This window comes from Nerophis lumbriciformis, linkage group LG17 (assembly GCF_033978685.3).
Source record: "Nerophis lumbriciformis linkage group LG17, RoL_Nlum_v2.1, whole genome shotgun sequence".
Classification (NCBI taxonomy): domain Eukaryota; kingdom Metazoa; phylum Chordata; class Actinopteri; order Syngnathiformes; family Syngnathidae; genus Nerophis; species Nerophis lumbriciformis.
Genome location: NC_084564.2, coordinates 39,483,777 through 39,497,500, shown reverse-complemented (window position 1 = coordinate 39,497,500; position 13,724 = coordinate 39,483,777). Strand labels below are relative to the sequence as shown.

Genomic DNA, 13,724 nt, shown 5'->3' with positions numbered 1-13,724 from the left:
GGAAAGAATTCCACCTGAGAAGCTTCAAAAATGTGTCTCCTCAGTTCCCAAACGTATACTGAGTGTTGTTAAAAGGAAAGGCCATGTAACACAGTGGTAAAAATGCAATGTGTTGCTGCCATTAAATTCTAAGTTAATGATTATTTGCACACACAAAAAAATTGTTTCCCAGTTGGAACATTAAATATCTCGTCTTGCCAATTAGCCTGTTCACCTGTGGGATGTTCCGAATAAGTGTTTGACGAGCATTCCTCAACTTTATCAGTCTTTTTTGCCACTCGTGCCAGCTTTTTTGGAACATGTTGCAGGCATCAAATTCCAAATGAGCTAATATTTGCAAAAAATATCTTGTTTTTGCTGTATATTTAATTAAATACAAGTTGAAAAGGATTTACAAATCATTGTATTCTGTTTTTATTTACCATTTACACAACGTGACAACTTCACTGTTTTCAGGTTTTGTATTTCTAATCAAATCCACTTTTGTCATTAAAACTCATTTAATGGCCAAAAAAATGGTGCCGAAAAAAAAAAAAAAAAAAAGTAGATTACATGTAATAGGTGTGCATAAAGGTATTCCAAGGTATTTAAAACTTACTAATGTATTACTTGTGTGAAGAAAAGCAGTTCAACTCGACTCTCTGCTGCCCTCTCATGGCGGGAAGGTGGTGTGCGACTAAAAAAAAGGCTGGCGTGTTCCTCTTGCAGTGACCTGAAGCTCCGCGTGCGCATCCTCATCGACGGCACCCTCATCATCTTCCGGGTCAAGCCGGAGGACGCCGGGAAATACACCTGCAGTCCCAGCAACAGCCTCGGCATCTCGCCCTCGGCCTCGGCCTACCTGACCGTACAGTGTGAGTGTTACCGTGGCAACCCCGTGCACGGGGGCGGCGCTGTTATTTGAGGCTACCTTTTTATTTCTCTTTGCTTTTTAGGCTTATTGGACCCTAATTAGAATAAAAAGTAAGAATCATCTTTTGATATGATGTACTTAGTCCATAAGTACACAAATGTGTACTTAATGTGTAGTGACATGCTAATTTTTATTTTTACACGTTTTTTTTTCTTCCCAAATTCCATTGTATGTTATACTCTTCTGACACCACCAGATGGCAGTATATGTGTCCACATAAGTGGCCATAAGACCCCAATTCAGTAGTGTACACAATTTTGGAAATAAGAGCTAAAAAGGTGCTGTCCACGCATGTGGCCACTAAGCCTTTAGAGGGTTAATATACATTCGAGACATGTTTTACTTTTTGCATTGTCATTATGGGGTATTTTCTGTTGAATTTTGAGGACAAAAATGACTTAATTTCATTTTGGAATAAGGCTGTAACATAACAAAATGTGGGGGAAAAGTCATGCGTTGTGAATACTTTCAGACCACGAAAAACACCATTTTCTGGTCTGATAACTTGGCTTATTTTTTTAACCTCTTAAGGCCCAATCTGTTTTTGTTTTTTTTTTACATGTTTTTTTTATTTCTCTTTGCTATTTGGGCTTATTGGACTCTAATTAGAATAAAAACTAAAAATATATTTTTTAATATGATGTACTTAGTCCATAAGTACACAAACGTGTACTTCATGTTTACTGACATGCTAATTCTTATTTTTACACTTTTTTTCCCCAAATTCCATTGTATGTTATACTCTTCTGACACCACCAGATGGCAGTATAAGTGTCCACATAAGTGGCCATAAGACCCCAATTCAGTAGTGTACACAATTTTGGAAATAAGAGCTAAAAGGTGCTGTCCACGTATGTGGCCACTAAGCCTTTAGAGTGTTAATATACATTTGACATTTTTTTTACTTTTTGCATTGTCATTATGGGGTATTTTCTGTTGAATTTTGAGGACAAAAATGACTTAATTCCATTTTGGAATAAGGCTGTAACATAACAAAATGTGGGGGGAAAGTCATGCGTTGTGAATACTTTCAGACCACGAGAAACACAATTTTCTGGTCTGATAACTTGGCTTATTTTTTTAACCTCTTAATGCCCAATCTGTTTGTTTATATGCTTTTTTATTTCTCTTTGCTATTTGGGCTTATTGGACCCTAATTAGAATAAAAACTAAAAATCATCTTTTAATATGATGTACTTAGTCCATAAGTACACAAACGTGTACTTCATGTTTAGTGACATGCTAATTCTTATTTTTACACTTTTTTTCCCCAAATTCCATTGTATGTTGTACTCTTCTGACACCACTAGATGGCAGTGTAAGTGTCCACATAAGTGGCCATAAGACCCCAATTCAGTAGTGTACACAATTTTGGAAATAAGAGCTAAAAAGGTGCTGTCCACGCATGTGGCCACTAAGCCTTTAGAGGGTTAATATACATTTGAATTTTTTTTTACTTTTTGCATTGTCATTATGGGGTATTTTTTTTGTTGAATTTTGAGGACAAAAATGACTTAATTTAATTTTGGAATAAGGCTGTAACATAACAAAATGTGGGGAAAAAGTCATGCGTTGTGAATACTTTCAGACCACGAAAAACACAATTTTCTGGTCTGATAACCTGGTTTATTTTTTTAACCTCTTAAGGCCCAAGCGGTTTGTTTACATGCTCTTTTTTTTTTTTTTTTTCTCTTTGCTATTTGGGCTTATTGGACCCTAATTAGAATAAAAACTAAAAATCATCTTTTGATATGATGTACTTAGTCCATAAGTACACAAACGTGTACTTCATGTTTAGTGACATGCTAATTCTTATTTTTACACTTTCCCCCCCCCCAAATTCCATTGTATGTTATACTCTTCTGACACCACCAGATGGCAGTATAAGTGTCCACATAAGTGGCCATAAGACCCCAATTCAGTAGTGTACACAATTTTGGAAATAAGAGCTAAAAAGGTGCTGTCCACGCATGTGGCCACTAAGCCTTTAGAGGGTTAATATACATTTGACTTTTTTTTAACTTTTTGCATTGTCATTATGGGGTATTTTCTGTTGAATTTTGAGGACAAAAATGACTTAATTCCATTTTGGAATAAGGCTGTAACATAACAAAATGTGGGGGAAAAGTCATGCGTTGTGAATACTTTCAGACCATGAAAAACACAATTTTCTGGTCTGATAACCTGGCTTATTTTTTTAACCTCTTAAGGCCCAAGCTGTTTGTTTACATGCTTTTTTATTTCTCTTTGCTATTTGGGCTTATTGATCCCTAATTAGAATACAAACTAAGAATCATCTTTTAATATGATGTTCTTAGTCCATAAGTACACAAACGTGTACTTTATGTTTAGTGACATGCTAATTCTTATTTTTACACTTTTTTTTTTTTCCAAATTCCATTGTATGTTATACTCTTCTGACACCACCAGATGGCAGTATAAGTGTCCACATAAGTGGCCATAAGACCCCAATTCAGTAGTGTACACAATTTTGGAAATAAGAGCTAAAAAGGTGCTGTCCACGCATGTGGCCACTAAGCCTTTAGAGTGTTAATATACATTTGACATTTTTTTTACTTTTTGCATTGTCATTATGGGGTATTTTCTGTTGAATTTTGAGGACAAAAATGACATAATTCCATTTTGGAATAAGGCTGTAACATAACAAAATGTGGGGGAAAAAATCATGCGTTGTGAATACTTTCAGACCACGAGAAACACCATTTTCTGGTCTGATAACTTGGCTTATTTTTTTAACCTCTTAAGGCCCAATCTGTTTTTTTTTACATGTTTTTTTAATTTCTCTTTGCTATTTGGGCTTATTGGACCCTAATTAGAATAACAACTAAGAATCATCTTTTTGTGTACTTCATGTTTAGTGACATGCTAATTCTTATTTTTAAACTTTTTTTCCCCCAAATTCCATTGTATGTTATACTCTTCTGACACCACCAGATGGCAGTATAAGTGTCCACATAAGTGGCCATAAGACCCCAATTCAGTAGTGTACACAATTTTGGAAATAAGAGCTAAAAAGGTGCTGTCCACGCATGTGGCCACTAAGCCTTTAGAGTGTTAATATACATTTGACATTTTTTTTTACTTTTTGCATTGTCATTATGGGGTATTTTCTGTTGAATTTTGAGGACAAAAATGACTTAATTTCATTTTGGAATAAGGCTGTAACATAACAAAATGTGGGGGGAAAGTCATGCGTTGTGAATACTTTCAGACCACGAGAAACACCATTTTCTGGTCTGATAACTTGGCTTATTTTTTTAACCTCTTAAGGCCCAAGCGGTTTGTTTACATGCTCTTTTTTTTTTATTTCTCTTTGCTATTTGGGCTTATTGGACCCTAATTAGAATAAAAACTAAAAATCATCTTTTGATATGATTTACTTAGTCCATAAGTACACAAATGTGTACTTCATGTTTAGTGACATGCTAATTCTTATTTTTACACTTTTCCCCCCCCCAAATTCCATTGTATGTTATACTCATCTGACACCACCAGATGGCAGTATAAGTGTCCACATAAGTGGCCATAAGACCCCAATTCAGTAGTGTACACAATTTTGGAAATAAGAGCTAAAAAGGTGCTGTCCACGCATGTGGCCACTAAGCCTTTAGAGTGTTAATATACATTTGACATTTTTTTTTACTTTTTGCATTGTCATTATGGGGTATTTTCTGTTGAATTTTGAGGACAAAAATGACTTAATTTAATTTTGGAATAAGGCTGTAACATAACAAAATGTGGGGAAAAAGTCATGCATTCTGAATACTTTCAGACCACGAGAAACACAATTTTCTGGTCTGATAACCTGGCTTATTTTTTTAACCTCTTAAGGCCCAATCTGTTTTTTTTTTTTTACATGTTTTTTTTTATTTACTTTTGATATGATGTACTTAGTCCATAAGTACACAAATGTGTACTTCATGTTTAGTGACATGTTAATTCTTATTTTTACACTCTTTTTTTTTTCCAAATTCCATTGTATGTTATACTCTTCTGACACCACCAGATGGCAGTATAAGTGTCCACATAAGTGGCCATAAGACCCCAATTCAGTATTGTACACAATTTTGGAAATAAGAGCTAAAAAGATGCTGTCCACGCATGTGGCCACTAACTCTTTAGAGGTTTAATATACATTCGACATTTTTTTTTGCTTTTTGCATTGTCATTATGGGGTATTTTCTGTTGAATTTTGAGGACAAAAATGACTTAATTTAATTTTGGAATAAGGCTGTAACATAACAAAATGTGGGGAAAAAGTCATGCGTTGTGAATACTTTCAGACCACGAAAAACACCATTTTCTGGTCTGATAACCTGGCTTATTTTTTTAACCTCTTAAGGGCCCAAGCTGTTTGTTTACATGCTTTTTTTTAATTTCTCTTTGCTATTTGGGCTTATTGGACCCTAATTAGAATAAAAACTAAAAATATTTTTTTAATATGATGTACTTAGTCCATAAGTACACAAACGTGTACTTTATGTTTAGTGACATGCTAATTCTTATTTTTACACTTTTTTTTTTTTTTCCAAATTCCATTGTATGTTATACTCTTCTGACACCACCAGATGGCAGTATAAGTGTCCACATAAGTGGCCATAAGACCCCAATTCAGTAGTGTACACAATTTTGGAAATAAGAGCTAAAATTTAAATTTAAAAAAAATAAATGTTCCTGTAGTATTATCAATAAAGTACTATCTATCTATTTAAAAGGTGCTGTCCACACATGTGGCCACTAAGCCTTTAGAGGTTTTTAAAGGGCTTACTGTGCGTGAGGGAAGGGTTCACATAGCAATGTATGAATCCTCCTTTCAGGGCATCCTCAGCTAATTTGCTCCCAAGTTGCTATTGGCCATTGATTTCTGTGCTAAGCTATGAGTGGGGAATTCACGCCGCCACGGGCGCCCGAAATGCAGACAACCAGACCTTAATGACACCCGCCCTTAGTGGATTTTTCTTCAGCTTCTACATGCCCTGAACGTCCCAACGATATTGATCTTCTAATGTTGCAGACCCCGCCCGAGTGATCAATATGCCCCCGGTCATCTACGTCCCTCGGAAACTGCCAGGAATCATACGCTGCCCGGCGGACGCCAACCCACCTGTGACGTCGGTGAAGTGGGAGAAAGACGGCTACCCTCTGAGAGTGGAGAAGGTCAGGACGTGTGGGGTTGACTCGCAGTCGCCATGTGGTGTTTGAACTGGTGTGAACATGTGTGTGTGTGTGTGGTGTTAGTACCCCGGTTGGAGCCTATTGCCAGACGGAAGTATTCGGGTAGCAGAGGCCACGGAAGACTCCCTCGGCACCTACACCTGTGTGCCTTACAACGCCCTGGGTACCATGGGCATGTCCCCCCCTGCCACTTTGGTGCTAAAGGTATGACACGGTTGTGCATTTATTTGACAACACATGACGCACGTGTAAAGAACATCATGTCATGGCTCTCTTGACTTTCCAATATGTTACTGCATATGTCAGCAGACTAATTAGGAGCCTTTGTTTGTTTACTTACTACTAAAAGACAAGTTGTCTAGTATGTTCACTATTTTATTTAAGGACAAACTTGCAATAATAAACATATGTTTAATGTACCCTAAGATTTTTCGTTAAAATAAAGCTTATAATGCAATTTTTTGGGGTTCCCTTTATTTAGAAAAGTACCCAAATACATTTTGGTACCGGTACCAAAATATTGGTATCCGGACAACTAATATGTACTCTACATAATCGCAAATTATGTTAACTTAAATATGTTCTAATTATGCAAAAATGTCTTATCAAACATTCAAAAAATGTTTAAATATAATTAAACACTAATAATAATGATTTCAAAGCAAGTTATCCATCAAATTAAAAGTAGCAATATATTTCATGGTAAAATTGTGAAATTTACTGTGGTTTTTTTACAGCATTTTTCTCTAAATGAAAAAAAAAAGTACTTTTTTTTTTTTTTTACTGTAATAAACTGTGGTGCCGTTTTGGCATTTACAGTAATACACCGAAAAATCTACAGTTTTTGATTTGCGGTAAAAACAAACAAACTGGCAGCTCAGGTGCCAACATTCTAGTGTAAAATTTAATTATTTTTTTTATTTACAGTAAAAAAACAAATGTACGTTTTTCAGTAAAATTCTGGCAACTGAGCTGCCTTTTTTTTTTTTTTTTACCATAAAAACAGCAGGACTGTTTTTCCATTTACAGTAATATACACTACATTTTGAGGTGAAATTATTGCAAATGACCATATTTTTTTGACATTTTAGTTCTAAAAAAAAATCTAATAAGGTAGGAGTCTTTGTTTGTTTACTTACTACTAAAAGACAAGTTGTCTAGTATGTTCACTATTTTATTTAAGGACAAACTTACAATAAGAAACATATGTTTAATGTACCCTAAGATTTTTTGTTAAAATAAAGCTAATAATGCCATTTTTTGTGGTTCCCTTTGTTTAGAAAAGTTTCGAAATACATTTTGATACTGGTACCAAAATATTGGTATCGGGACAACACTAATATGTACTCCACATAATCGCAAATTATGTTAACTTAAATATGGTCTAATTATGCAAAAATGTCTTATCAAACATTAAAAAAATGTTTAAATATAATTAAACACTAATAATAATGATTTCAAAGCAAGTTATCCATCAAATTAAAAGTAGCAATATATTTCATGGTAAAATTGTGAAATTTACTGTGGTTTTTTTTACAGCATTTTTCTCTAAATGAAAAAAAAAAGTACTTTTTTTTTTTTTTTTACTGTAATAAACTGTGGTGCCGTTTTGGCATTTACAGTAATACACCGAAAAATCTACAGTTTTTGATTTGCGGTAAAAACAAACAAACTGGCAGCTCAGGTGCCAACATTCTAGTGTAAAATTTAATTATTTTTTTTATTTACAGTAAAAAAACAAATGTACGTTTTTCAGTAAAATTCTGGCAACTGAGCTGCCTTTTTTTTTTTTTTTACCATAAAAACAGCAGTACTGTTTTTCCATTTACAGTAATATACACTACATTTTGAGGTGAAATTATTGCAAATGACCATATTTTTTTGACATTTTAGTTTAAAAAAAATCTACTAATAAAATGCATTACAAAAATGGTGTAATAATAGTACGGGAGGAGTCTTTGTTTGTTTACTTACTACTAAAAGACAAGTTGTCTAGTATGTTCACTATTTTATTTAAGGACAAACTTGCAATAATAAACATATGTTTCATGTACCCTAAGATTTTTCGTTAAAATAAAGCTTATAATGCAATTTTTTGTGGTTCCCTTTATTTAGAAAAGGACCCAAATACATTTTGGTACCGGTACCAAAATATTGGTATCGGGACAACACTAATATGTACTCCACATAATCGCAAATTATGTTAACTTAAATATGGTCTAAATATGCAAAAATGTCTTATCAAACATTAAAAAAATGTTTAAATATAATTAAACACTAATAATAATTATTTCAAAGCAAGTTATCCATCAAATTAAAAGTAGCAATAAATTTCATGGTAAAATTGTGAAATTTACTGTGTTTTTTTACAGCATTTTTCTCTAAATGAAAAAAAAAAGTACTTTTTTTTTTTTTACTGTAATAAACTGTGGTGCCGTTTTGGCTTTTACAGTAATACACCGAAAAATCTGCAGTTGTTGATTTGCGGTAAAAACAAACAAACTGGCAGCTCAGGTGCCAAAATTCTAGTGTAAAATTGCAGTTTTTTTTTATTTACAGTAAAAAAACTAATGTGCATTTTTCAGTAAAATTATGGCAACTGAGCTTCCTTTTTTTACCATAAAAACAGCAGTACTGTTTTTCCATTTACAGTAATATACACTACATTTTGAGGTGAAATTATTGCAAATGACCATATTTTTTTGACATTTTAGTTTAAAAAAAATCTAATAAGGTAGGAGCCTTTGTTTGTTTACTTACTACTAAAAGACAAGTTGTCTAGTATGTTCACTATTTTATTTAAGGACAAACTTACAATAAAAAACATATGTTTAATGTACCCTAAGATTTTTTGTTAAAATAAAGCTAATAATGCCATTTTTTGTGGTTCCCTTTATTTAGAAAAGTATCGAAATACATTTTGGTACCGGTACCAAAATATTGGTATCCGGACAACACTAATATGTACTCCACATAATCGCAAATTATGTTAACTTAAATATGTTCTAATTATGCAAAAATGTCTTATCAAACATTAAAAAAATGTTTAAATATAATTAAACACTAATAATAATGATTTCAAAGCAAGTTATCCATCAAATTAAAAGTAGCAATAAATTTCATGGTAAAATTGTGAAATGTATTGTTTTTTACAGCATTTTTCTCTAAATTAAAAAAAAAAACAGTACTTTTTTTTTTTTTTTACTGTAATAAACTGTGGTGCCGTTTTGGCATTTACAGTAATACACCGAAAAATCTACAGTTTTTGATTTGCGGTAAAAACAAACAAACTGGCAGCTCAGGTGCCAACATTCTAGTGTAAAATTTAATTATTTTTTTTATTTACAGTAAAAAAACAAATGTACGTTTTTCAGTAAAATTCTGGCAACTGAGCTGCCTTTTTCTTTTTTTTTTTTTACCATAAAAACAGCAGGACTGTTTTTCCATTTACAGTAATATACACTACATTTTGAGGTGAAATTATTGCAAATGACCATATTTTTTTGACATTTTAGTTCTAAAAAAATCTAATAAGGTAGGAGCCTTTGTTTGTTTACTTACTACTAAAAGACAAGTTGTCTAGTACGTTCACTATTTTATTTAAGGACAAACTTACAATAAGAAACATATGTTTAATGTACCCTAAGATTTTTTGTTAAAATAAAGCTAATAATGCCATTTTTTGTGGTTCCCTTTGTTTAGAAAAGTACCCAAATACATTTTGATACTGGTACCAAAATATTGGTATCGGGACAACACTAATATGTAGTCCATGTAATCGCAATTTATGTTAACTTAAATATTGTCTAATTATGCAAAAATGTCTTATCAAACATAAAAAAAATGTTTAAATATAATTAAACACTAATAATAATGATTTCAAAGCAAGTTATCCATCAAATTAAAAGTAGCAATAAATTTCATGGTAAAATTGTGAAATTTATTGTTTTTTACAGCATTTTTCTCTAAATTAAAAAAAACCCAGTACCGGTACTTTTTTTTTTTTTACTGTAATAAACTGTGGTGTCGTTTTGGCATTTACAGTAATACAACGAAAAATCTGCAATTGTTGATTTGCGGTAAAAACAAACAAACTGGCAGCTCAGGTGCCAATTTTTTTTTTTGTAAAATTGCAGTTTTTTTTCTTAGATTTTTTGTTAAAATAAAGCCAATAATGCAATTTTTTGTTGTCCCTTTTATTTAGAAATGTATCGAAATACATTTTGATACCTGTACCAAAATATTGGTATCGGGACAACACTAATATGTACTCCATGTAATCCCAATTTATGTTAACTTAAATATTGTCTAATTATGCAAAAATGTCTTATCAAATATTCAAACCGTTTTTTAAATATAAATAAATACTAATAATAATGATTTCAAAGCAAGTTATCCATCAAGTTGTGCAATGTAAAAGTAGCAATAGATTTCATGGTAAAATTGTGACATTTAGTAGTACTTTTTTTTTACTGTAATAAACTGTGGTGCCGTTTTGGCATTTACAGTAATACACAGAAAAATATACACTTTTTGATTTGCGGTAAAAACAAACAAACTGGCAGCTCAGGTGCCAAAATTCTTGTGTAAAATTGAATTATTTTTTTTAAATTTACAGTAAAAAAAAACAAATGTCAATTTTTCAGTAAAATTCTGGCAACTGAGCTGCCTTTTTTTTTTTTTAACCATAAAAACAGCAGTACTGTTTTTCCATTTACAGTAATATACACTAAAATTTGAGGTGAAATTATTGCAAATGACCATATTTTTTTGACATTTTAGTTTAAAAAAAATCTACTAATAAAATGCATTAAAAAAATGGTGTAATAATAGTACGGTAGGAGTCTTTGTTTGTTTACTTACTACTAAAAGACAAGTTGTCTAGTATGTTCACTATTTTATTTAAGGACAAACTTGCAATAATAAACATATGTTTAATGTACCCTAAGATTTTTCGTTAAAATAAAGCCAATAATGCTTTGTTTAGAAAATTATCGAAAAGTACCGAAATACATTTTGATACCAGTACTAAAATATTGGTATCGGGACAACACTAATATGTACTCCATGTAATCGCAATTTATGTTAACTTAAATATTATGCAAAAATGTCTTATCAAACATTCAAACCATTTTTTAAATATAAATAAACAATAATAATAATGATTTCAAAGCAAGTTATCCATCAAATTGTGCTATGTAAAAGTAGCAATAGATTTCATGGTAAAATTGTGAAATTTACTGTGTTTTTTTACAGCATTTTTCTCTAAATGAAAAAAACAGTACTTTTTTTTTACTGTAATAAACTGTGGTGCCGTTTTGGCATTTACAGTAATACACCGAAAAATCTACAGTTTTTGATTTGCGGTAAAAACAAACAAACTGGCAGCTCAGGTGCCAACATTCTAGTGTAAAATTTAATTATTTTTTTTATTTACAGTAAAAAAACAAATGTACGTTTTTCAGTAAAATTCTGGCAACTGAGCTGCCTTTTTTTTTTTTTTTACCATAAAAACAGCAGGACTGTTTTTCCATTTACAGTAATATACACTACATTTACTTACTACTAAAAGACAAGTTGTCTAGTATGTTCACTATTTTATTTAAGGACAAACTTGCAATAATAAACATATGTTTAATGTACCCTAAGATTTTTCGTTAAAATAAAGCTTATAATGCAATTTTTTGGGGTTCCCTTTATTTAGAAAAGTACCCAAATACATTTTGGTACCGGTACCAAAATATTGGTATCGGGACAACACTAATCTGTACTCCACATAATCGTAAATTATGTTAACTTAAATATGGTCTAAATATGCAAAAATGTCTTATCAAACATTAAAAAAATGTTTTAAATATAATTAAATACTACTTATAATGATTTCAAAGCAAGTTATCCATCAAATTAAAAGTAGCAATAAATTTCATGGTAAAATTGTGAAATGTATTGTTTTTTATAGCATTTTTCGCTAAATTAAAAAAAACCCAGTACCGGTACTTTTTTTTTTACTGTAATAAACTGTGGTGTCGTTTTGGCATTTACAGTAATACAACGAAAAATCTGCAATTGTTGATTTGCGGTAAAAACAAACAAACTGGCAGCACAGGTGCCAATTTTTTTTTTCTAAGATTTTTTGTTAAAATAAAGCCAATAATGCAATTTTTTGTTGTCCCTTTTATTTAGAAAAGTATCGAAATACATTTTGATACCGGTACTAAAATATTGGTATCGGGACAACACTAATATGTACTCCATGTAATCGCAATTTATGTTAACTTAAATATTATGCAAAAATGTCTTATCAAACATTCAAACCATTTTTTAAAAATAAATAAATACTAATAATATTGATTTCATAGCAAGTAATCCATCAAATTGTGCAATGTAAAAGTAGCAATAAATTTCATGGTAAAATTGTGAAATTTACTGTTTTTTTACAGCATTTTTCTCTAAATGAAAAAAAAAAGTACTTTTTTTTTTTTTACTGTAATAAACTGTGGTGTCGTTTTGGCATTTACAGTAATACATGGAAAAATATGCAGTTGTTGATTTGCGGTAAAACAAACAAACTGGCAGCTCAGGTGCCAACATTTTTTTGCAAAATTGCAGTTTTTTTCTAAGATTTTTTGTTAAAATAAAGCCAATAATGCAATTTTTTTGTTGTCCCCTTTATTTAGAAAAGTATCAAAATACATTTTGGTACCTGTACCAAAATATTGGTATCGGTAATCATATGTACTCCATGCAAGTTATGTTAACTTAAATATTGTCTAATTACGCAAAAATGTCTTATCAAACATTCAAACCATTTTTTAAATATAAATAAATACTAATAATAATGATTTCTAAGCAAGTTATCCATCAAATTGTGCAATGTAAAAGTAGCAATAGATTTCATGGTAAAGTTGTGACATTTACTGTGTTTTTTACAGCATTTTTCTCTAAATGAAAAAAAGCAGTACTTTTTTTTTTTTACTGTAATAAACTGTGGTGTCGTTTTGGCATTTACAGTAATACACCGAAAAATATACACTTGTTGATTTGCGGTAAAAACAAACAAACTGGCAGCTCAGGTGCCAATTTTTTTTTTTTGCAAAATTGCAGGGTTTTTTTCTAAGATTTTTTGTTTAAATAAAGCCAATAATGCAATTTTTTGTTGTCCCCTTTATTTAGAAAAGTATCGAAAAGTAGCGAAATACATTTTGGTACCGGTACTAAAATATTGGTATCGGGACAACACTAATATGTACTCCATGTAATCCCAATTTATGTTAACTTAAATATTGTCTAATTATGCAAAAATGTCTTATCAAATATTCAAACCGTTTTTTAAATATAAATAAATACTAATAATAATGATTTCAAAGCAAGTTATCCATCAAATTGTGCAATGTAAAAGTAGCAATAGATTTCATGGTAAAATTGTGACATTTAGCAGTACTTTTTTTTTTTACTGTAATAAACTGTGGTGTCGTTTTGGCATTTACAGTAATACACCGAAAAATATACACTTGTTGATTTGCAATAAAAACAAACAAACTGGCAGCTCAGGTGCCAAAATTCTAGTGTAAAATTGAATTTTTTAAATTTAATTTACAGTAAAAAACTAATGTAC

At 31.3% G+C, this 13,724-nt stretch overlaps 1 protein-coding gene across 3 annotated transcripts in view; it reads left to right on the top strand.

Moving 5' to 3' along the window:
* igsf9ba (immunoglobulin superfamily, member 9Ba) overlaps positions 1-13,724 on the top strand; it is a 337,710-nt gene that overhangs the window by 205,534 nt on the left and 118,452 nt on the right. For all 3 annotated transcript variants that reach the window (XM_061973182.1, XM_061973181.2, XM_061973180.2), the window contains exons 7-9: positions 709-854; positions 5,949-6,091; positions 6,173-6,313. In XM_061973182.1, coding sequence (XP_061829166.1) covers positions 709-854; positions 5,949-6,091; positions 6,173-6,313 — 430 coding nt within the window. The remainder of the gene's footprint in view (positions 1-708; positions 855-5,948; positions 6,092-6,172; positions 6,314-13,724) is intronic.